Source organism: Phocoena phocoena, chromosome 8 (assembly GCF_963924675.1).
Source record: "Phocoena phocoena chromosome 8, mPhoPho1.1, whole genome shotgun sequence".
Lineage (NCBI taxonomy): Eukaryota > Metazoa > Chordata > Mammalia > Artiodactyla > Phocoenidae > Phocoena > Phocoena phocoena.
Genome location: NC_089226.1, coordinates 10,716,990 through 10,741,909, shown reverse-complemented (window position 1 = coordinate 10,741,909; position 24,920 = coordinate 10,716,990). Strand labels below are relative to the sequence as shown.

Genomic DNA, 24,920 nt, shown 5'->3' with positions numbered 1-24,920 from the left:
CGGATTGAAGTATTATGATCTCAAGGCAGGGAGAGCCTTTGGATAAGGCAAAATATTCTTAAGGATCGTGGCAGCGGGACTCAAAAGCAACTTGAGGGCAAGGTCAATGATGCAAACTCCTTAGAGCTTCCAAAGTATTCTGTTATGTTCTCCCACTTGGTTCATATAAACACCTCCTTGGGGAGAGTATTATTACTCTCGTTTTACAGGTTACAAGAGAGATTCAAAGGGGCTCCACTTGCCCCTGTGATTGAAATATGGACTGGAGCCTGGGTCTTCTCTTTCCCGGTCCTCTGCTCTGCTCCTTCCAATACATTTACCGACCTACTCTTGGTGGTGGTGGTGGTGTTTTTTTGTTTTTTTGTTTGTTTTTGTTTTTTTCCGGCCAACACCGTATGGCTTGCAGGATCTTAGTTCCCTGACCAGGGATCAAACCTGGGCCCCTGGCAGTGAAAACCCGAAATCCTAACCACTGGACCACCAGAGAATTCCCTTGTTGTTTTTTATATCCCTCTTAGTACCCAGGCTAGGGAAGCACCAATGGGGGCTCAGACGCTTCTTAGAGAATGAACAGTAGAGGAAATCAGAGTTTCTTGGTGTAATTTTGAATTACTAGCATCATTATACTGGCACTACCATGTTCTCTGCCCTGTCTAACTTGCCTAGCCGTGAATTCAATAAATGCAGTGCCAAGTATGTGTCAGGCACCTCACTGGATACTTGAGATCTGGGAATGAACAAGGCCGAGTCCCTGCTCTTGGGGAGTTTATGTTCTAGTGCATCTCACTGTCCACTCGAATACCCTGTGGCGATGAGAATATTCAGGTCTGTGCGGCCGACATGGTAGCCACCAGCACCTTAAATGCGGCCAGTGTGAGGAGGAACTGAATCTTTAGTTTTCTTTTACACGTGGCTGGTGACCAGCGTATTGGGCAGCACAGTTCGGATGGAATATTTTTATGGACAATAGTGAAGGGGAATTCCAAATTTACACCCAATTGCTAAGAAAGGCAAACTACAGGACGAAATAAGTCTTTTCCTCGGGATAATGGAGGCTGCTCTCCTAGCATGTGGCTGCTGCTCCAGAAATGGAGATGGGCCTTTTAGCCTTCTCTCTTCCCCTCAAGGAAATTGTCTTCCTGACAAGCTAAAAATGGCATCTCATTTTCCTGAAGCATCATTCTCTTTGTGTCTTATCTACTGAACACAGAGCAATAGTTGGAGGAACCCAACTTGTATTGCATCTGGGAGAGCAGCTGAAGGGGGTAGACAGGGCATGAATGACTTAGAGAGAGAGAATACGGTCCTTTCCGGCTGGGATGAAGCACAGTGGGGCTTGAGGCTGTCACCTGTAGAGAGGGCTGCAGTTTGAAGTGGCCACTTTCCGTTTCTTTTGGTCTTTGTAAGCATGACTCCTGCTTTGGTATCTGTTGTCAGTTCCCACTGAGGATTCTCCATGACCCTTCCCTCCCTCCCTCCCTCTCCTGCAGGCCAGTCTTCATGATCAGCCCACACCTGGCTCTTCTGACCCATCATTGTCATCTAAGGGGAAAGAAACAGCCCAACTTCCTCCCCCCCCCCCCACTCCCCCGGTGTATGAAAGGGAAGAGAATCCACAGGACATATAACTCACAGGCTATCAGAACTGGAAGGGGCCTTTGAGATCCATCTAAGCCCTTTCCATTTTCTACGATCCCAGGAAGGTTAGGGACTTGCCCAGGGTCACACAGTGACAGAGCCAGGACCAGAACTGGCTGTCCCACCAGCTCAGTCCTTTTCCCAGGGATGCACAACGGACAGTCAAAGGGGCGGAAAGAAGACATGGGTTGGAGCGCTGGATTGGGTACGTGACAAGGATTTGTGAGTCCTGGGTTCCAAGTTGGCTCTGCACTAACTCACTGTGACCTCAGGGAAGTTGTTTTTCTTCTCGAAGCCGCAGTTCCCTGCTCTATGAAATGGAGAAGTTAGCCCCCACCTTCACAGTCCAATGGTGAATAGGAGTTTCAGTGAAGCCCCAGAGCTCTGAAGCACATTTAATGAAGTTAATACCCCATCACCTCATGCTTCAGAGTGCCGCGAATGCAGTTTAACACACGAGCCCAAGGAGCATGCAGCCCCTTGCCCCACTCAGCTTTGCAATTTCCCACCTCGTCCATAAAAGAGACTCAGGTAGCAGTTGACTTTTTGACCTGTAGCCTTCTGTGGAAAGGGCCTGAACATTTTATACCTTTTTTTTTTTTTTTTTTTTAAAGGGAAAGTGAGGATCAGGTTGTGGGTCGGGGAGGTAGCTCGGGTTAGAGAATGTGACCACTCAGAGTGATGGTCTGCCACCATCGAAGGGGCTTTGCCCAGCCAGCTTCAGAAGAGCCTCCCGTGTCAATGAAAATGGTTCTGCAGAGCAGGGCACGCTCTCTGCTCCAGAATAATGCCCTCAGCTCTTATCTTTCCCTCCCACCCCGAGAAGGGAGGCTTATCAACCCAGGGGGAAGCAGGCAGGGGGAAGTGACTCACTCAGGATCCTCTTTTGAGCTGGGGACAGAGTCAAGTTAGCCTTTGTCAACTGAGGCTCAAGGCCCTAGGATTCTAAAACTGGATTTATATTTAGAAAAAAGAGAACAGAGCAGAATGCACTTATGTAAACCTTGTGGCTAAAGAGAAACCTGGTCCAAACGTAGGTAATTAATTATAATCTGCTTTGGTTTTCTTACTGATTAATTTGTCTTGTTTCCTGGGGTTCGGAGCTAATTTGAGAAATCGTTTGTATCCAAAAACACTGCAGCGCCCCTGTCCCGGTTACACACAGCACAGGTGTTGCTGGGCAACTCGGGGGGCTGGTTAAGGAAGAGGGTCAGTTAATTAGGACGGAAGGAATGAAGCCCTGTATTTCCGCCTACAATTACCTTGCGGTGGCCTGAGAGGCATCGAGCGATGCCCACTGCAGTTGGGGGTGACATTTGAATGAGGCAGTAAAAATAAACTGCTTGGAAAATTCTTAAGCGCTTTTGGCCTTGAAAGTCACGCAGAGCCACCTAGAGCTGAGTCAGGTCCTCTTGGTGCCTCTGAAATGTAGGACCACGTCTCTCGCTGGAGCCAGCGACTGGATTGGATTCTTAAGGTCGCACGTTTTTAAGCCTAAGCCTAGTAACTACCGCTGCCTCCCTCTCTAAGCCTCAGCTTCCTCATCTTGTAAAACACCTCAGAGACGTGACCTGAAGATTAAATAAGCTTGTTCCGTGACGCTTCCTCCTTTCCCTGCCCTCTCCCCGCGGCACCCCGCTCATTTCCAGCATCCATTCCCACATCTCAGGGAAGGGCGCACGGCTGGCTCTCCAGACTCTGCTCCCTTCACACCAAGGGCGGTTCTAGCTCTTCTCGAAGGCTGTAGTGCCCCAGTGTGGAGGGCTGGAGTAGGACCGGGGGCAGCGGGGGGTGGGGGGGAGGAGGTCAAAGAAGGAAGCAGGACCGTGGGCGGGAGGGCTGCCCTGCCAAGGTCGCAGCTGAAAGGCCTGAGGCAAACCAAGGGGTCCCCTCTAGCGCTGCTCCCTAAGAAGGGGGTCCCAAGGCCTCTGAGCAAAGTAGCACCTGCCCAGGGGCTAAAGAAGTGGTGCTAGATCAAAAGGAGATCGAGCAGCACGGTCTAAGCAAAAAAGGCAGAGCCACAGCCTAGCGATATGCCAAGAGCACAGTTTGGAGACTTAGGAAACCTGGCTTCCTGTGCTTGTCATTTGCCTGGGCGGGTCTTAGTTCTTCATCTGTAACACGAGAGGATTGATCTCAGAGGCGTGATATTCCATGAGCATCCTCAACATCATACCTTACTACGTACACTGTTAGCAGAATCTGAAATCACCGACACACACACACACACACACACACAGAGTCACGCTCAGGGGTGCCCGACGTGGTCCTGGGTATTAGTAGACATCTGATGAATCTAGATATTCCAGGCTGTGGGATACTGGACAAATGGGCTGTATTTCTCTATCCATAAAATAAAGTTAGTGATTGCATTCTGTTTCCTGTTTCCTTCCCTCCTAAGGCATTGAGGGAGGAGGGCTTGTGAGGTAGAAGGGCTCAAAGCTCTCAGAAGTCTAATGGGAAAACAAGAACTTATTTATTAAAAAAAAACAAAAACAAAAAAACAGGCTCTTCTTTGATGCTTCCTCAGGGCCCCCAGGCCACCCAGGGTGGCAGTGTGCTTTCTACTCATCTGAGGGGACATCGCCTGATTCCCTGAGCTCTGGGGGCAAAGGCCCAGGGGACTGGGTGATGTGGCAAAGGGGTGATTGTCTGAGGGATGGGAGTTAGGACAGCTCTCGCTTCCCAACGTGTTTGGTCAAGTCCCATTTATGATATAGAAAGTGCCCGTGAAAGGGGAAGCAGTAAGTCATTTCAGGAAATTGGCCTGATCTCTCAGCAGCCTCACCGCGTTGGAACAGGCAGGGTGGAATTTCCTGGGATTTCAGCTGCAGTGTAAACCTCCCAGGCATCGGCCAAGACCTGTTCAGTCCAGGAGAACCCCATAGCGGGCTTAACCTTAGAGCCAGGGAAGGTGGGGAAGGGCAGCGGGTGGTGGGGCTGGGAAGGGAACATAGACCTTGAACTTGCCACTTCTTGCCATTTCACATAACTGTAACAGAGCCCTGAAATCAGCCTCGGTTACCCAGGGGACTGAGCTCAGGGAGGTTAGGCCATCTACCCGGGGTCTCGCATCTTGACAGAAGCAGCTGCAGATTCCAGCCCCACTCTGTCCGACTCTGATTCTGTGTTCTGGCCGCTCCATTTACCTCCTCCTTTAAGTACCAACCTATGACTCTTGGCCAAGTAACAGCCTAAATCAGATTTAAATGGCGGCAGGAATGAGATGGGATGTATTCACGACGAAGGACTCAGACTAGCCAGGTTCAGTTGGTTCTGGGACGGAGGCCTCCCTTCTCCTCCATCAAATACTGAGGTGCCTGCCTAATGCTGAGGTTGGGCTCACGAGCTTAGAGCAGCCGATGCTCCACTGGTGTTACTTTCCTGCCTCTTTTCCCTTTCCTGAAAAGCTGGACATCCATTCGTTTTCTATTACACCACACTAGAAACTTAGTGACTTAAAACACACGCATTTATTATCTCCCAGTCTCTGTAGGCCAGGAGTCCGGGCTTAGCTGGGTTCTTTGTTCAGAGTCTGGTTGCAATTAAGCTGTTGACCGGGCTGTGTTGTTATCTGGCGGCTCAACTAGGATCCACCTCCAACCTCATTCAGGTTGCTGGCAGAATTCATTTCCTTTTGGTGTAGGACTGAGGGCCCCAGTTTTCTGCTGGATGTTGGCTCGGGGCCACTGTCTGGTCTTAGAGGCCACTGACATTTCCCTGACATGTGGCTCTCCCCATAGGCAGTTCACAACACGCTGCTTCTTGAAGGCCAGCAGGGCAGTGAGTCCCTTAGAGTCTTATATGTGTATCACAGTGGAAGCACAGAAGTGACATCCATCACCTTCGCCATATTCTGTTGGACAGAAGCAATAGGGCTGGCCAGACTCATTCTGTTGGGTCTCACCTATACTCTATGGGAGAGGATTATACAGCAGAGTGAATGCCAGCAGGCAGAGATTACTAGGGTGTCACCGGAGACTCTGTCTGCCACATATCTAGACCTTTAACATCTTCATAAAGTTCACTTTTTAAAAAAATTATTTAACACCTACTCTGTGCCAAATACGATACCATCTATTAGGGCTGCAAAGAATGTCAGAAATGGTCTCAGCTTCATATAGGTCACAGTCTATTGCACAAGACAGATCATTTAAATATAATGCAGGAGGCGCTGGGGTGCAGCCACGTACCGGATGTTCCGGGTGCCCAGACCAGTCAGGGATAGCTTCCAGAGGAGACGAACACTCCACTTCCATGTGGAGTGTTAAAGCACAGGTAGGAAGCATCCAGGTAACCAAGGGTAGGGTTGACCTTGCAGAAACAGGAACACACAGGAGGAAGGTTTGGAGTGTGAGACAGGATCCAGGGAACAGCATGCTTGAGGCTGAAGCTGAAGAGCAGACAGGACTGAAGCCACGGAAGGTGCAGGGTACATGGTAAGGAGGTTGTACGTGTTCTTGGAGGTGACAGTCTGTAATGATAGGATGGGCAAGCTTTATATTGAGCCCTGAGTGGCAGCAGGTGTCTAAACTAGCTACCCCGCTTTGCTCTGAATCCCTGCGCCCCTTACTGATGCCTCTTTTTGCCCCTTCCTATCACAGGTTCAACTACACTGGTTGTCACTCACACAGTGGACTCCAAGACTGTCCAGTTCTTTTGCCAGCTTGGATTTTGGTCTCCACAAATACCTTTTTTTTTTCCTAGTGTAGATTACTCCTCTTTTTTTTTTTTTTGAGAAAATAAGATTGATTTTATATGCATTTCTCATATTCTGTGCTTTAACTTTTTAAATTAAACCAACAATGTAACAATAAAGAAAAACTGCTAGAAAAGATTACTTGTAATCCATCACCCTAATACAACTTCAGCATCTTTTTTTAAATCTCCTATTCTTATTTTTCTTATTAAAGTACAGTTGATTTACAATGTTGTGTTAATTACTGGTGTACAGCAGTGGTTCAGTTATACATATATATATATATATATATATATATATATATACACATTGTTTTGTTTTTACATTCTTTTCCATTATGGTTTATCATAGGATATTGGATACAGTTCTCTGTGCTATACAGTAGGACCTTGTTTATCCATTCTGGATATAAAAGCTTACATCTGCTAATCCCACCTTCCCACTCCATCCCTCCCCCTGCCCCCTCCCCCTTGGCAACCACCAGTCTGTTCTCTATGTCTGTGATTCTGTTTCTGTTTCATAGATAGGTTCATTTGTGTCATATTTTAGATTCCATATATAAGTGATATCATATGGTATTTGTCTTTCTCTTTCTGACTTACTTCAGTTAGTATGATAATCTCTAGCTGCATCCATGTTGCTGCAAATGGCATTATTTCATTCTTTTTTTATGGCTGAGTAGTATTCCATTGTGTATATGTACCACATCTTCTTTATCCATTCATCTGTCGATGGACATTTAAGTTGTTTCCATGTCTTGGCTATTGTGAATAGGACTGCTATGAACATAGGGGTGCATGTATCTTTTTGGATTACAGTTTTGTCTGGATATATGCCCAGGAGTGGGATTGCTAGATCATACTTTTAGTTTTCTGAGGAGCCTCCATACTGTTTTCCACAGTGGCTGCACCAACTTACATTCCCACCAACAGTGTAGGAGGGTTCCCTTTATTCCACACCCTCTCCAGCCACACAAATACCTCTTGAAATAAGTGGCAGCGGAATGGGATTGGCTCTGGTAGAGTCTGGGCCACACATAAGACTCAGTGGTGTCCCTCTGCCTCTCATCCTCCTTCAAAGGTCCACCCAAGAATCCCATGATAATAACCCATCCTCCTGGTAGAAGACCCTCAGCTTAATTCTTCAAATCCAGGGCTTATTTTTGTTTATCCATGTATTCCTTTGGAAACTGACTTCCATCCTTCAGTGGAGGGAGAGGCATGGGGGTGGGGTGGGAAAGAGGGATGCCGGCCAAGAACATGAGTTTGAAAATAAGACCCGTTTTGATCCCAGGACTGTCTTGAACAGTGTTCTTAATCTTTCTGCACCACAGTTCCATCGTGTATTAAGATGCAGGCAGTAATACCCACTCCACCAAATTGGCTTAAGGATCACATAAGCTGATACCTGGAAATGCACAGTACAAGGTTGGCTTCCTCCTCTTTCTGATATGTGCTTGTTGAAGTGGTCATGGGGTGACTTCCCTTAAGGGCAGGAGCCATGGTTTCCAACCATCTTTATATTCACAGCCCTCAGCATAGTGTCCGGCAACAGATCCGGACACGACACATGCTGGTGAAGGAGTATTTGAGTGAATGAACAAACAAATGAACTGTCACGAGTCGGACTGAGAAAGCAGTGCCGTCGTGTTTTGTAGCAAGTTCCCACGGAAGATTGTCACTGCACTTCGCCTCATCGTGGTCCAGAAACAGTGGCCGCGCTGGTCCTGGCGTCCATCTGCTCTGAGGACGTGTGGCCTGGCGGCTGAGCACACACTTGAATGCCACACCTTCCTCTTCCCGGCCACATTCTGCAGCCTCTCTAAGCCTCACTTTTCCCACCTGTTCGGTGAGGGAAACAATGGCACCTACCTCAAAAGAGCTAGGGATTGAATGAGATCATTTCTATTTAAAATGTTAGTACATTGCCCGGCTTCTAGTAAACACTCACTACATCTTAGCTAAGAAATCACTTGTTTGATGAGGTATGTGGTGACGGTATATGGCGACGATGGCTCTGTTTGGTCTGTACTTTTCTCTGACCCACGAATGCTGGGAGTCAGAGCCTCTTATGAAGATTTGGGCTGAAACCATTTCTGAAGGACTAAAAATCATCCGTGTTTAAGTATTTTGAGCTGATTCTAGTGGCTTGGAGGAGGGAGGAGGTGGAAATGGGAGAAGGAAAAAAATTAATCTCTGCAACCTGGAATGATTCCTCCTTTTCATCTGTTTCTCCCAGATCCTTTTTGGTGGGGTGTGGGTGGGGCTGTTCCCTCCATACACGTTAAATCCCACCTGCCAATCATTGCGGTCAAAATTAACCTCATGGGCCCAGTGGTACCTCAGAGCTCTGGGCAAGAAAAAGCGGGTCAGAGTTCGAGTCACCCCTCTGCCGTACGCTGCTGTGTGAGCTGAACTAGAATTTGAACCTCTCTGTTCCCTCCTTCTCATCTGTGACATGACAGTAACAAGGATGCTCTGCCTACCTCTCAGGGCTGTTAGGAGGACCCAGGAGTGATCATATAAAAGTCTTGAGCAAAGTTTCAGCCCTACTGTCGTGTTTATCGGTTGAGCCCCATCCTCCTCCTCCCCGGCACGTCCTACCTCCTTGAGAACAGTCACTTCTCAGCTTCCTGTGTCTTCCTGCAGGAGCTTTCCTGCCTTCCACACACCTCGGAGCACTTCCGCATTGGGCCACCGGCCTGAAAGGCGTCTGGGGGCTCCCTGTGGCTCTGTATTAGCCTTCCCGCCCTCCACAGTGCCGCTCTTTTATGCAGTGGACACCTTTGCCCCCAAACCGGCTGCACTTTCCTCTGCAAGGATGCAGAGACTCTGCACAACAGACAGTGCCCTTCCAGGGGTGCCTGATTTCCATGGTTTTCTATAGAACCCATAACCTAGAAACAGAATCTTCTGGACTGACAGAGAGTCAGAGACCGAAGCCTTAATGTGAAACTGAACCGAGCGGCTAGTTAGAGCCCAGACCTGCGTTCCATCCTCAGGTCTCTCGTGGAGGAGGAAAAGTGTATGAAAGTACGCAGAAATGGTAAAGTCCCAGAGAGGAGAGAGGAGATAATCATCAAAATATAAATCTTGGCCATTTTTACTGAGCAAGATTTATAGGCAGGGGACTGGACTAAGTGTCACTACCACATCCGTGATTTCCTTTCGTCTGATTCTGGGATCCTTGAGTCTCCCGTTTGCTGTGTGTCCTCGGGCAAAACAGAGGCAGCTTCTGATCCTCTGTTTCTCAGGGAATAATAATAGTTCAGCATGTACAGTGGATTGAACTTTTTTTTTTTTTTTCGGTACGCGGGCCTCTCACTGTTGTGGCCTCTCCCGTTGCGGAGCACAGGCTCACGTGCAGGCTCAGCGGCCATGGCTCACGGGCCCAGCCGCTCCGGGGCATGTGGGATCTTCCCGGACCGGGGCACGAACCCGCGTCCCTTGCATCGGCAGACGGACTCGCAACCACTGCGCCACCAGGGAAGCCCATGGATTGAACTTTTAACACTTGTATCCTATTCCCTTGGGAGGTGGTTCAGCTATTATTTCTCCACAGCGGCGTGGGGAATAAAGAACCCCATAGGGAGCACTAGTAACAGGATCTCAGAGGAGGAAGGGAACCCTGGCCAGTCTCGCCAGTGCCTGATAGCCATAGACACCCAGATCGGGGCTGGCTCTCCCTCCTCCCCTTGGATTCCTGCAGTGAGCGGAAACTCTGTCCCTCCCTTGCTTAGGGCCTCTCAGTGACTCCCAGCTTCCTTCCTGATGGAATCTGAACTCCCCTGCCTGCCTCCCGACAATCTGGGCTGTGTCCCCCCTCAGTGGAAGCTCTCCAGACAGCCACACATCACTGGCTGGTTTTCCCTTTGTGCCTTTTCTTGTGTTTACTGCCTTATTTGGAAAGCTTTTCTTTCTTCCTCCAAATCTCATGTACTCCTCAAGACCTTCCCAGATGGTTGGAGATTGTTTTAGCAGAGAGGGGAGCTGGTGCCCAGTCTTGAAATATTCCTATTAGCATGGAACTTGCAGACATTTATTCTGGGAAAATTGCAAAGGTTGTTAGGTAATATGCATAGGCATCTGTACAGATGTTTTTTTATTTTTATTTTTTATTTTTTTGCGGTACGCGGGCCTCTCACTGTTGCAGCCTCTCCCGTTGCGGAGCACAGGCTCCGGACACGCAGGCTCGGCGGCCATGGTTCACGGGCCCAGCCGCTCCGTGGCATGTGGGATCTTCCCGGACTGGGGCATGAACCCGCGTCCCCTGCATCGGCAGGCGGACTCTCTACCACTGCGCCACCAGGGAAGCCCCAGATGTTATTTTTAAGTACCTAGTATATGCCAGATGCTGTGCCGAGCTCTTCAAATTCATGATCTGTTATTGATATTAGTCATCATTGTATCCTACAGGGTAGGTATTGTTGGCCCCATGGAAGAGACTGGGAAAGTGAATCCTCAGATTAATTAACTTGTCCGCAGTCCCACAATTAGTAAGAGGTGTGCTCCTTTTACACGGCAAACACTCCCTTGTGCCTCCATGCAAAAACTCATTGGTCTTAGGGGGAGGAAAGGACTTGTCTAGATCCCAGGGAGACTTAGAGGCAAAGAGAAATGTATTTTCTTATGTCACCACCCATGGTCTAATGGCTGGTTTCCCCATTACAAATGGCTTCCTCCTTAACAGCAGAGGCCAGAGCCCCAGCCCCTTCTTAGCAGGAACAAAACAAGGCCTCTCCGCACGGCCGCTGGGCCCACCATATAAAAACACCAGGGGACCTAAGCAGCATTTTCCCTGCTAAGCACTCCCTGTGGAGAGCGGCCTAATAGGCTCTTTATGGGTTGGGAAGTAGAGCCTTGGTGATAGGAGAGAAAGAAGGGCTTCACCGCAGGTTGAAGTTCTTCCACTGGAAAGCCTTCCTAACCCTCCAAATAGCTCAACATTTTTTTTTTTCCCATCTCTCATTAGCTTCATATAAAAGCCCACAGCTTTTTCTTCCCGTTGATCGGCCTTTTGGTGGTAGCATCCCCGGCCCCCTGGCAGGCCTGCTCTATCCCATTGATTGTTAGATGCATGGCTCTCAGGCCATTAGCCCCGGCCAGCTGAAAGGGTTCACGGCCAGGAGACTGATTGTGAAACTGGGTCTTTATGATCAATATGTCGTCCTCCATTAGGTTCATTTCCTCCGAAGGAAATGGGTCGGGCCATTAGGGTTTCTGTGTATTGATGGGCCTCTCACTGCCCCCACTTCAGCTTCACAGGGAGGAGACCAGAGCCAGCAAAGACTTTGGAGACGTACTTGCTAGACTGAACTGCCCAGGCTCTTTGCAAGCCTGTCTTACTGGCCTTGGTGACCAAAAGTAGCCAGAATCCCATGTGTGAAAGTGACAGAATAAATGATTTTGTTATATAGGAAAGAGTGACCAACTCCACCAGGTACAGAAAACACGGCATAAGTTTGGGCACAGCTGGAAGGACTTTCCAAGCGCAAGGGCTATTAAGCCAAAAAGAAACATTGTTGAATCCCCTTTTCTTAAGGTCTGTTAAGAACAGGAAAGATGCTTTCAAAGATACAACCTTGAAGAAAGTACAACCTTGTCTGGTCCTAAGGAGGAACGGACAGGATGGTCTCAAGATCCTTTGTCAACACAGACACAGTTTATCACTTCTAGTTGCTTCTGAGGACCTCAAAACACTTTATAAATGTCCCATCTCTCTTTCTCAACCTGCTTGTGTGCAGTTTCATCACCTCCTCTTTGGAGATGAAAAAACGAAACCTCCAAATTGGGAAATGACTTCCTTCGGGGAAATGGCAGCTGCAAGCCAGCACCCGTGTTCTAGCTGCAAGGATCCACTGGGGCAACAGTATTCGGCCTGTCCTTTAGTTTTATTTAACTTTTACTAAGATAGCACCACTGCCGCCTCCTTGGCTTGCGTAGCTCTTAGCTGCTCCGCAAACGCTCCCCCACATTCATTTGGCCTCTGATCATCAATTAAAAGTGGGATTAAATCTGTAAGGATCTTATTGGCCACTGGTAGCCAAGAGGGTAACCATGTCAGAAACTGAAGTCTCGATTAATAGGCAGTAATGGGTGAGGGGGCTGCAGGATGTGAATTCCGGGGGTTACGCTGGTTACTCTAGAAGCATCTCCCATCGCTGGCCACTGGGGAACCAGGACTCCTGTCTGCTCTGTATTTTGTGTTCATCCACCCCATCCTCATACCCTCCTGCTCCTGATGGGGGGCTCTGCTCATGGGGGGATACTCTCTCTTGCCATGAAGTCCCATTACAACCTGGAAGGCACCCCAGATCTCCAGGATCACACCCAGTGAGAGGTTTAGGGGCCACTTCTCCCTGGGTTTCCAGAGAGGATGGAGTTTGGAGGCCACTGGCTGAGATGCTGCCCAGGGTTCTAGGCTCATGCTTTGTTTTTGTTTTTTTTGCGGTACACGGGCCTCTCACTGTTGTGGCCTCTTCCGTTGCGGAGCACAGGCTCCGGACGCGCAGGCTCAGCGGCCATGGCTTACGGGCCCAACCGCTCTGCGGCATGTGGGATCTTCCCGGACCGGGGCACGAACCCGTGTCCCCTGCATCGGCATGCAGACTCTCAACCACTGCGCCACCAGGGAAGCCCTAGGCTCATGTTTTGACTACTCAATATACTCCTTTGACTGATGCAGACTTTGGTCACTGCCTCCAGAACCAGCCCCTGGATTGGGACCACCACAGAGGTGACTGGACAGCTGACCTGTCAGGGTAGAGCCACCCAGATCCAGGGAGGCTTCTAACAATACCGGCTTCACCATTTGTCATGAGGCTTAACGTCTAAGTGCCTGATACATAGAAGGCCTTCAACTGTGGACTTCCTTATCCTTATTTTTCTCCTACTAGAGAACAAAGATGCAGAGTTACCTGTTTGCACTTTGTTCTCAGGATAGCTGTCAGCTGCAGGCAGGCTCAAGCTGCCTCAAATCATCCATAAAGAAGCTGGCACTGGGACTTCCCTGGTGGTGCAGTGGTTAAGAATCCACCTGCCAATGCAGGGGACACAGGTTTGAGCCCTGGTCCAGGAAGATCCCACATGCTGTGGAGCAACTAAGCCCGGGCGCCACAACTACTGAGCCTGCGCTCTAGAGCCCGTGAGCCACAACTGCTGAGCCCGTGTGCCACAACTACTGAAGCCTGCGTGCCTAGAGCCCCTGCTCCCCAAAAGAGACGCCACCGCAATGCGAAGCCTGCGCACTGCAATGAGTAGCCCCCGCTCACCGCAACTAGAGAAAGCCCGCGCACAGCAGCAAAAATAAATTAATTAATTAATTAAAAAAAAAAACAGCTGGCACTGAGCAGGTAACTCTTCATGGAGCACAATAAAAGCCTCTGTATTTCCACCTAAAACCACATTACAAAGCACCGTCTGCTTTGCAGATACACTCTAAAAGAATTCCTCAATTTGGCTTAGTGGCGCCAGTGGCCTCTTTATATGACTAGACTCTCCAACCAAGAGAAATAGAAGTTGGATTCTATCTGTTTGCCCCGGTCTAGTGCAGATCCTGGAAAAGGAATGAGATATCTGATTAATTGGGTCATCTTTTAATTGAATTCACAGTACTAGATGTCGCAAATTTATCAATTTGGTATCCTGGATATTGAGAACGTTTTTTAAAAAATCCTATATTAGCTTCAAATGTTTCTAAAAGTTGAGATTGTCTTAGCTACACAAAAGAATGATACAGTTTAACTTTGGTTGCACAGGGAGCTTTACCCACTTGGAGGATTACCTATTTGACCCCTTGTCTCTTTTCCTGCACAAATAAGTCCTTAGTCACAGAGAACCAATGCACAGAGCAGATGGGACGCCAAGGCCACGAGCATGCATCTACCAGCAAACCAAAGCCAAGGACCGAACAACTTCAAATAACTGGAAAGTTCAACAAATTCGTTTTCTACTTAATTGAATCAAGGTCTTACTATTTTGAGGAAATATATTACTATTTACATTAGCATATAATGTAAATGCCTGTTGTTTTTCACTACAGGTGTCAGATATTTGAGTTTTGTCAAGGGCAATAAAGTAAGGGATTAACTCCCCTCTCTGAGTGAGAGATGAGTCAGCCTGGAGAACCTGGGGGTCTGGGTAACCTGTCTGCTTAAGCCAAGGATGGCTTGAGTATTTAATGACCTCAGTATTGAACAAGTTTGGAGCTGAAGGTATGCCTTAGACAGGAAATAGGAATTCAGTGGGTAGCCTAAAAGAAGTGTCTGGCTTCCAAACAGAGACAAGGAATCGTAGGCAAGCTAACGGAGAAAGCTTTTGGGATATGGTACCCTAAACCAGACCCAGAGTCTGTTAATGATACTTGGTGTAGATGTAGTTAGGCCAGACCCCCAGATTCTCCAGGGGACAGTAACTGAACTCATCACCCATTACCACCCCAGCCCAAACTTGTTTCTACCCTGCATTCTCACTCAGGGGTGTCTGCGCCATCCACATAGGCCTTCAAGCTACAATTGCTAACCCGTCTCCAAGCTTCATTCAGTCAACAACCCAAACATCTTAGGCAACGTCCCCACCCTCATTATAGTTCAAGACTCAGTGTCCCTCTTCTGATCGATTGTCAAGGTCTTTTAAATAGTCTCCAGCCTACAGTTTATCTCCCTTGAATCTGACCCTCACATGCAAATCTGATCATGCCTTCATTGTTCCCCGCTGCATAAAACAGTCAGGTCCAAGCCCTAAAATAGCACAAGGACCTTTGTGAGCTGTCCCCTTTCCAGCTTTGCCTTTTTTGCTCTAGTATCACCAAATTCTAACTTCCCCGCCCATACAGTGCTGTCTCTCACCTTCCTATGTTAGCTCTTGATGTGGTCTTCGCTTCGGATGCCCTTCTCTCCTTGTGGATTTCTCTAGCCAGCTCTGACTCTGCTTTGAAGATCCAGATCAATCATTGTTTCTTCCCGGACGGATTCCCAACCTTCTCAGTTCATAGCACCCTTAGAGTCTGAGTAATTTTTACATAGAGCTTGTAGACCAACATAAATACCTAATGGTTCTGTGTATTTAGTAGCTAGATCCAAACAACTCAATAAATCACTCCTAACAATTTAAGGACCGTGTGAAAAAATAATACACAAAATTGAAAGAAAAATATTATTTTTATTTCATTCTTAAAGAATTGCGACTACTTACTAATGACACGGGTGTATGTATAACTGAATCACCTTGCTGGACACCTGAAACTATCACAACATTGTTGATCAACTATACTCCAACATAAAATAAAAAGTTTTAAAAAAAAGAAATTGTAACTACCTCGAGCTAGTAGCTTATGGGATGCCCAACAGATGATGAAGGTGGCTTTGTTTCCTTCCAAAATTAGCAATTTCCCATGGCACCTCTGAGTTTGCTGTGGTATCCTGACCTAGGGTAGCTTTGTGGACAACTTGAGACCCTCAGCCCCTCAAAATGCCCCACTACTGAGTTAGCATCCCTATTCTGAGCACACTCGGCCCATCTCTTATGGCCATTAACGTATCGCCTTGTAAGAAGCTGCTTGTGTATCTACGTTCTGAACTCTTTGAGGTCCAGGATCGTCCTTCCCTCTTCTTTGCTTGCTGGTGATAACACAGTGCCTAGCACACAGCTGGTTCTCGGCTGAAAAGACCTGAACTACCGAGAGTGTCAGAGACCTCCATGGAATCCAGAGCACCAGGGTGGCTGCAGAGGAAGTCAGCCTGGGTGACAATTAAGCAGGAAATTCCAGTCTGGCTCAGAACGTGTGTTTTGAAGAGGGAGTGAGGATCCTGCTGGACCCGGACATGGGACCAGCCCAAATCCACTCATCAGGCCCGAATCCAGCCGAGGGTACCAGAGACCATGGTCTCTGAAAGGGCTCCAACCAGTCAAACTTCAGCTGAGACAGCGACACCCAATAAACTCTTGGTTTTATTTTTGGTTTATTGGTCCATTTGGTTTCCTGGTAAGAGTTCCTTGGGAGGAGAAGGAAATAAAGAGAAAGGTAGGAAGAAAGTAGGAGGGAAGGAGGGTGGAAGGGAGGAAGGAAGGATGCTGCTTTGCCTCCCACAAACTGTGACCCTGGTGGTTGGGTAGAGCCATGGTTCTGGGGCCAGAGCCACCACGGACCCAAAATTCAACCAAGCTGCGGGCAGACAGTGGCAGGAATCCCAGCCCCCGCAGCCGCAGTAAAGCAAGGCTATCAGTGTGCGCTACTCGTTCCTCCCCATCTGGCTAATTTCCTCACGGCTGCGTGCCTGAGTTTTTTGATGAGCCATTGCTTTTATCTGCTTTGTGCTCTTCCTCCCCATCATTAGGCATTAGAGTTTGCATCACTTTTTTTTTTTCCACACTCTGCTAAGAATGAACCCTAGACATAATTGGGAAGGTTAGGACCAGGGTCCGAAGTCAAATTTGTGCTCTCATGTAATAGCAGAACCTCAGTAGTTCACATGTCCCTCTGATTCTTACCATGAAAGTCCCAACTCAATGGCTGCTATGATCCAGGAATCTCTCCTTGGAGTTTAAAGGGATATTTCCCCTTTATCTGCCCAGCGGGCTCTGCCGACTTCTGAGTCACTCTGAGGGTAGCAGCTGTTCAAGCTCAGCCTGGTGTTTGGGGTCTACCCCACACTCCCCACTGTTCTTGGCATTTACCCCATCGGTGGACCATGGAGGTGGCAACTCTATGGCAACAGGCTTTCCTCAGTGGGATGGAGCAGAGAGATGTTCTGCCACTGCCTGTGTTCAGTCTGTTTTGTGGGCAGAGCTCTGGGAACAGACTCAGCAGAAACCACCATCAGCCTGGCAGTGGGTAAAGGAGTAGCAGAGCTCAGCCTCTGGCTCAGGACCCGAGGGAAGCAGTGCTATCACTCCTCCTACAGCCTCCTGCCTAGAGAATCACACACCTGTTTCAGATCGGTAAGTACTTTCTAGAAACTTCTCTAAAACAAAACAAAACCAAAAAGCCACTTTAAAGCACATTACTGCCAGGACGTTCTTTCCGGAATCTGACTTGAGCCCCTTGTACTATTGCCAAAGCTTCTTTTACTTTGGCTGACCCTCGCTAGGAAAGCTACACAGATATGATAACCTTCCATAACCCTGAGGACCTCTCAGACTTGCCTTCTTAGAAAGAAGAATTGGTGTTTCCTTAGTCTTTCACCGCAGCCTTGTCACCCAAACCTTTCATTATCTTTCTCAATTGTATCTTTGAATCCTCTCCAAAACTTGGCTTTTGAGTTACAGGGACCATAACTTAATGAGATCTTTCATTTCCAGAGGACATTCCTAGTGCTGAAGGAAAAATAAATTAAACTTCAGATAAAATATATTTCTTTGGGGCAAGAGCCTAGGAAAAAAAAAATTGGATCCTTTATATAAATAGCACATCTTACTGCAAGTGAACTTTCCTTTTCCCAATTGTTTTTGAAACAATGGGTCTTTTTCTTTGGTGAACTTAATCCCTCAAAGATTCTAACCTCTAAAAGACCATGTTTTGTGTTCTTTTGTGGGTACACGGCTTGAGGATTTGAAAAAAGCGCAACAGGTGACCTCTGATTGTCTAGTAAGTGGTAAAGGAAACAGGGCTTGCATCTTGGCAACAATTAAGCACCTTATGCAGGTGTGGGAAGGAGTTTCCTGTGTTTCCAGCTTTTTCAGCACTGGCTTCTCTTCCAAGGGGCTCTGAGGTCTTCCTTCTTCATAACCTCATCTTACTGTAAGTAGGCTTGTCTTCTAGAATGCCGTTCTACTTAGCTGTGCAGATTTTTCTATTCTGATCATTTGGTATTTGTGCTCAGAGTTTCGTGGGGGAAACGAAGGGATTCTCTTTGGACTGTGGAAAAGAGCAACTGAGGCTGGCCTCGAATCAGGCTGGAATCTGCCCTTCACTCAGCACTCATCGCAGCCAGGCTGCCCTGAGCACGTGACTTGTCTTCCTTTACCTGAATCTCCCCCTGTGTCAAGTGAAGAAATTGGGGCCCCAGTTGATGTCTTAGGCCCCTTCCAATCTGACCCTCTGTGACTGTCACAGCATCATGGGTTCTCATTGCTCCAGAGAGGTACCAGGAAAAGGCAGGAGGAGTTGGGTTCAGCAGACAGTCAGGAAAAGGATGCCTGGGAAGAGCATCAGTTTAAACTAGAAATTCCTGCCCTCTCTTCTCTCTCCCAAGGACCCTGAATTGGGGTAGTATAAAGGGATAGGAATAACCAATTATTGATCGCCTCCAGTGAGTCAGGCACAGTTCAAGGCTCCTCACTGTAGAGGAGAGGTACTCGGTGAATTCCATCACCACAGCCCCTCACACCCAGCCCACCCCGCCCTCCCCCTCGGCTCAGCCCAGATCAGGTGTCCCAATCCTATGTGCTTAAGGTTCTCTGTGCTCTCCCCTCATTGCACTGACCACCCATGTAATTAAATAATTATTTGTGCAGTTGACATTTTCACGCCTGCTCAACTGAAAACTCCCTGAGGGCAGGGATCATATAAGTCTTGTGTTTCAGTGTATTCCTGGAGCCTAGCACAGTGCTGACAAAGTCATAGCAATTCAGTAGGTATGTACTGAGCAAACATAAACTTGAATGCCTGAACGGACGGACAAGTAGCGAAGCTGGATACAAACCCAGAACTATCTGGCTTTTGGAGACCTGCCTGATGTTTCAGAAGTGCTCTCGTCGTAAGCTCGTGTGCAGGGCTGTGACTCGCTGCCAGCGCCACCCTGTGATCCTGCCCCACCATGCACAGAACTTTTGAGTGTTTCTCCCACAGTGGGAGCGATGGCCGCCCTTCTCCAGCCAGCCCCTTTTACCAAGTGCTACTCGTCCCCAAAGATGTCTGTAAAATTGTTGGAGATGATGGATCCAGTCTGAGGCTGCTGGTGGTAGTTGGAGGACAGTGGGAGGAGGCACTGGATTTAAACCAGACCAATTGTCCTTCTGGGCATTTAACCTCAAGTCTCAATGGCCTTAATAGAAAGTGGCGGGGGGTGGGGGTGGTGGTGGGATGAACTGGGAGATTGGGATTGATATATATACATTAATATGTATAAAATAGATAACTAATAAGAGCCTGCTGTATAAAAAATAAATTAAGTAAATTAAAAATTTTTTTTAAAAGCATCATTTTCTAGCACACTTTGCCAGAAGGCTGCGAATGAGAAAATGTTCTGTAGGGGATCTGGGTCAGGAAGAGTGAGTGGGTGAAAGGGAAGGAGGGAAAAGCAAGACATGACAACCTTTAGGGAAGCAAAAATAAAAGTCTAATGTGGAAATGGCTAAAAATAGACGGCATGGGCTGTTAGGCTGAGTGCAAATCCAATGCTAATTACATGGAAATTAATCACAAGTCCTAACCTCCCTGTGCCTTGCTGTGACCCCTGGGGGGATGCCCAGCTGCAGGTGTCTCCCCTACACCCTTGAGGTGCCTGCTTCACACCCAACTCTTGCCACTGCAGTGGGAAAAGCTGATAGGAGGCTAAAAATACTAACAATAGAAATCCGATTTCTTATTCCAGACAAAAAGCCTTGGCGTCCACAGGAGGAAGAAGCGTTCAGGCAGCATGCGACTGGTTGGTATGAAATAAATAAATAGAGGAAATAGCATGTAATTAACTCTAAGTGTATGTGGATGAGCAGGGATGTGCAGCCTGTGTCTAACGGGCCCTTTGGGGGCGGGGTGGGGGGAGGGGAAGGATCCCAAAGACCGTGTGACCAGCCGGTGCATCAAGCCATTCGCCTCCCCCGTCGTGGCCCCAGAGTGTGCTCTCCTCAGAGCTGTCAAAGAAATTCAGAGCATTTCCAAGACAGAGCCTCTGTCATGCTTTCCGCCCCCTCCTCCACTCACTTAAAGATCCATCCTAGATATGGGGCAAATGGATTTAGAAATATCCTACTTACTTACCTTCCAGGATATCACTACCCAGGGCTGACCCCACAAGGCGACCCTCCAAGCTTCCCTCATCTTTGGAGACACACGCGTTTAATCCTAGACGGAGCTGGAGGGACAGGCCGGGCTGGAACAGTACTGATGGCCTGGGAAAGGATTTGGGGTTGACCCAAAACACTTGCTGGAGAGCGGCCTTAGGAGGGAGTCGTGGGATGCCCATGCGATAGGACAGGCAGGAGTAGAGAAGTTGGTGCATCTGAGAGTTGGTTACAAAGTGTGAGCTTCGAGGGGTAGATTTTTAAAGTACAAAACTGAAAACCCTCCCGGCTCGCGGTGCTTGGTGGGGTGGAGGCTGCCCAGGATGGACCTTGATGTCAGTTCTCCCTTTGCTTCCATTGTTCTTAAGTGAGGCATGCTCGGCCCCCCTCTCTCTGGCAGGTTGTTCTCCCACGTCGGCGACCCCTTCCTGGATGACCCCCTGCCCCGGGAGTACGTCCTCTACCTCCGCCCCACCGGCCCCTTAGCGCAGAAGCTTTCCGACTTCTGGCAGCAGTCGAAGCAGATCTGCGGCAAGAACAAGGCGCACAACATCTTCCCTCACATCACCCTCTGCCAGTTCTTCATGGTGAGCCGCAGCCCCCCACCCCGGGGCGCCTGCATCCCTCCAGCCCCGGGGGACTGGAGTCAAAGCTGGGAGCTGGGCTTCCCGGGTGGCGCAGTGGTTGAGAGTCCGCCTGCCGATGCAGGGGACACGGGTTCGTGCCCCGGTCCGGGAAGATCCCACATGCCGCGGAGCGGCTGGGCCCGTGAGCCACGGCCGCTGAGCCTGCGCGTCCGGAGCCTGTGCTCCGCAACGGGAGAGAGCACAACAGTGAGAGGCCCGCGCGAACCGCAAAAAAAAAAAAAAAGCTGGGAGCGTCTCAGGATGTTGGTAGAAACAGTCACGGGCTCCAGAGTTGGGTGAGCCTTTGAGGAATCAGTGAGGTCCACGGCTGCTCACCCTGGTCCTCTTTCTAACACCTGCCGAGACCTAGGTGCACCCTGGGTCTGGTGTGGCATCGTGATGACCGTGTGCTCCTCAGGACCCAGGGGACAAGCCTGACCCACTGGGTGACACACTTGTCTGGTAGCCACAAGGGGAATGGATTCTCTTAACCTAGCTTCTCCTGTCTCTCATCTCCCTCCCCTCTCACGAGGAAAGAGCAGACATTAGAGAGCTGGGGATGAAAAACGTAATCTACAGATGGGGGGAGAGACTTTAGCCTCCTGCACACCATCCACAGGTTTTGCCATGCTAGATCTTTCTAGAGATGGCTAGGATACATTTCCCCTGCCATAGTTACCTAGCCCATAATTCTAGCTGTCATGAAGCTTATGCAGAGACTGAATCAAATCCCTCTCGTTCCAATAAATGTAAACATATTGCATCTACTTTGGTTCTCTGCAGAGATGGAGAAGAATTGATGTGTCCAGCTATTGTCACAATGAAGCAGAATGGTAGCATTTTAAGACAATATGTTTTTCTAATATTGAGGGTTGTTTTTCCAGAATCTCATTCATATTCTCCCCCATCTCCACCTTTTATAGGTGAAAATATGTTCCTAACACCTTCTCTTTTACCATTCATGCTGAAAATTAAAATGATGATCATTTCCTCTTAGTCATCCAGGCTCTTTCTCAAAAGCATTCAGAGTTTTAGACACTCTCATTGTTTCTTCTAGTGCCGGGGGAGGCGGGGGGAGGGGGAGGATACTGCAGCTCTTGGGGCCTCATCTTCCCAAGTATCATGGGGGTGGAGGTAGAGTCAACTTTGGATCATGTAAGCGGAATAGAAAAGGCACAAACGATGCAAAACTGTAGAAAACACACAACGACTTATCGTGGGGGTGCTGTACACTCTCTTGGCACGTCCCTCATGCTTGCTTTCTGCTGGACCGGCCCTACTGCATTCTGGCGGGGCTCAGAGGAGCACATCGGAGCAGGGAGAGAGGGAGGGGAGAGGTTGTCCGTCGCCCCAGTTTAATTGACTGGTTGGATAGTCCATTTCCAGATAATTGGGAGGCTGCAGGTCTTCTCCCTGCTCACAGACAGGAATGATGGTTCAGTTAGCAGCCTCCAGCTCTGGGCAAAGGATGCCAAAGGTAAGTAGCGGCAGACATCTCCCCTTGTCCCTGAGCGAAGCCTCTTGTTTCCCTGCCAGTGTGAGGACAGCAAGGTGGACGCCCTGGGGGAAGCCCTGCAGACCACCGTCAGTCGCTGGAAATGTAAGTTCTCAGCCCCGCTGCCCCTGGAGCTCTATACCTCCTCCAACTTCATCGGCCTCTTCGTGAAGGAAGAGAGCGCAGAGGTCCTCAAGAAGTTTGCCGCCGACTTTGCTGCGGAGGCTGCCTCCAAAACCGGTGAGCTGCCAGCTGCCAGGCCTGCCCTGGGCCCTGGGAATTGGAAAGTCGGGAAGGAAAGGGACAGGACATGATTGTGGAGGAGGAGGGTGGAGTCGGGAGATAGAGGGTCCTGCAGGAATGGGCAGAACGTGCCCAAGAACACAGCCGTTTCCCGCAGCACCCCACACCTCTTGCCCCTTTAAAAAATATTCAGGGCTTCCCTGGTGGCGCAGTGGTTGAGAGTCCGCCTGCCGATGCAGGGGACACGGGTTTGTGCCCCGGTCTGGGAAGATCCCACATGCCGCGGAGCGGCTGGGCCCGTGAGCCATGGCCGCTGAGCCTGCGCGTCCGGAGCCTGTGCTCCGCAATGGGAGGGGCCACAACAGTGAGAGGCCCGCGTACCGCAAAAAAAAAAAAAATTCAGTTACAGTTCTGCTAACCTCCTTGAGAGCAGGTCCAGTGTCTACTCCCTGACACCCACGTTGAAGGTACATAAATGACTGTTCCCATTGAACTATAAATGTGTTCCTTTGCAGCCCCACCATCTCTTCCCTGTTCAGAAATAAGGAACTTTTCTGTGTGTGGTTTTTTTTTTTTTTTTGGCCATGCTGCCTGGCTTGCAGTATCTTAGTTCCCCGACCAGGGATCGAATCCCGGGCCCTCAGCAGTGAAAGCGTGGAGTCCTAACCACAGAACCGCCGGGGAATTCCCAAGGAACCTTCTTTTCCTCCTCCAAACCCCCATCCCAGGCAGGTGTTCATCTGGGTCTCCCCGTCCCCTCCGTGTGGACTGAGGTCTTTGCTCAGGGGGTCATACAGCGCAGAGAGTAGAGTGGAACCACTTAGCATCCAGTAATAATCAAATCCACTGAGCCAACACCTTTCGACTTGCTGAAGCCCAGTAGTCAGGCCCCTAAGCCTCAAAAGGGCCCTTATCCACCCCTTTACAATGTCACCTGCCCTTTACATGGGAGGTCTCAGTTCAAGCCAACAACTGAGGTTTACCGTTAAAGGAATCAGTTTGGAGGGATGCTCAGGATGTGTGCTGACTTAAAGGCGGGCGGCGGCGAGACGGGACAGGAGGCAGAGGTTTGCAAAGCCTTCCTGTGTGACTGCAGGTGCAGACAGCTCCGCAAGGGCCTCGTCTGCCGTGAGACAGACAGACAGTGGGGGGCGGGGAGTCTTTTTGGTCCCTTTAGAATGAAATCACGATCAGCAGGTATTTATTGGGCACCTACTGTGTGTTTATCCACGAGGAACACAACAGGGAAGAAGAGGTGGTTTCTCCAGGCACCGTGTCATAAGAGCTGTGAGAAGAGAGGCCATCATCCCGCCATGGGATGATGGAGTGGGGCCCCCTTCACAGAAGAAAGGACAGTCACTCCGGGAAGACGCTGATCCATCGGATGGGAATAGGGCCCTGCAGGAGGGCAGGTGGCATGAGCGCAGGCAGGAGGGAGCACGGTGCTGGGGCCGGTGGGCCATCGCCCTGATCAGAGTGGAGGGCGTGAGCTGCCCACCCGGGTCCTGAGTGTTGAACGCAGTGCTGGCGGAGGCCCCAGCTGGCCAGCCCCGCCCTTTGCTCCCTGGGCTCCTGACCTTTGGCCTCCACCTCACCTGCCTGTGTCCCACTCTGCTCTTTTCATCCCCAGCTCGGGGCCTATTTCTCAGTGGCCTTTTCTACCAGAAAATCCCCAAATAGGGCTCAGGACTCTAGGAAGAGTGTGGTGAGGGCCCAGCGTCACTGAACAGGATCACAGTGAGGTCTCTACTCTCAGAGGAATGCGGGCCCTTAGGTCACCTCTGTGCATTGGGAACCTGGTCTCCTTAGATGCCCCACCTCCACCCCTTCGTCCCCAGGGACTCATCTCTGCTCTCTGACTTCGGTGGAACCTGCCCCCTTCACAGGAGCATAAAATTTCAGAGAAATGGCCTCATAGGCAGATTATTTCCTGTTCCCATCCCTCCACCTCAGGGAAATGGCTCTTTTCATCCCACAGCAGCTATTGTCAAAACCACTAAAACTCCCACAAGAACCAAATCTAATGTTGTAGCCACAAAACCCAAATCATTCGCAAGTGAGTAAAGCAGGTCTCAGCCAGGACGCGGCCAGTTCATAAGGCGCATTTTGAGCGAAAGGCAGGCGGGCCCTTGCTGGCTTTCCTGCCAGGAAGGGAGCGAGCCAGCGCCTCCCCAGCCATCTGAGTCCTCTCTGCAAGAACCGGTGGGCTTGGCTGGCTTCTCGGCCCTGGTGTGGCCCCCTGCTGGCGACTCGGAGAACTGGGTGGCCCGGTGTGGGAA

The 24,920-nt window shown here is 49.4% G+C and overlaps 1 protein-coding gene across 2 annotated transcripts in view; it reads left to right on the top strand.

Moving 5' to 3' along the window:
• Positions 1-24,920, top strand: part of UBASH3B (ubiquitin associated and SH3 domain containing B) — a 137,365-nt gene that overhangs the window by 86,579 nt on the left and 25,866 nt on the right. The window contains exons 2-4 of one of the 2 annotated variants that reach the window (XM_065882129.1): positions 19,869-19,922; positions 20,678-20,864; positions 22,440-22,638. In XM_065882129.1, the coding sequence (XP_065738201.1) occupies positions 19,869-19,922; positions 20,678-20,864; positions 22,440-22,638 (440 nt within the window). Of the gene's footprint in view, positions 1-19,868; positions 19,927-20,677; positions 20,865-22,439; positions 22,639-24,920 lie in introns of both variants that reach the window. The other variant, XM_065882130.1, reaches the window with a different exon arrangement.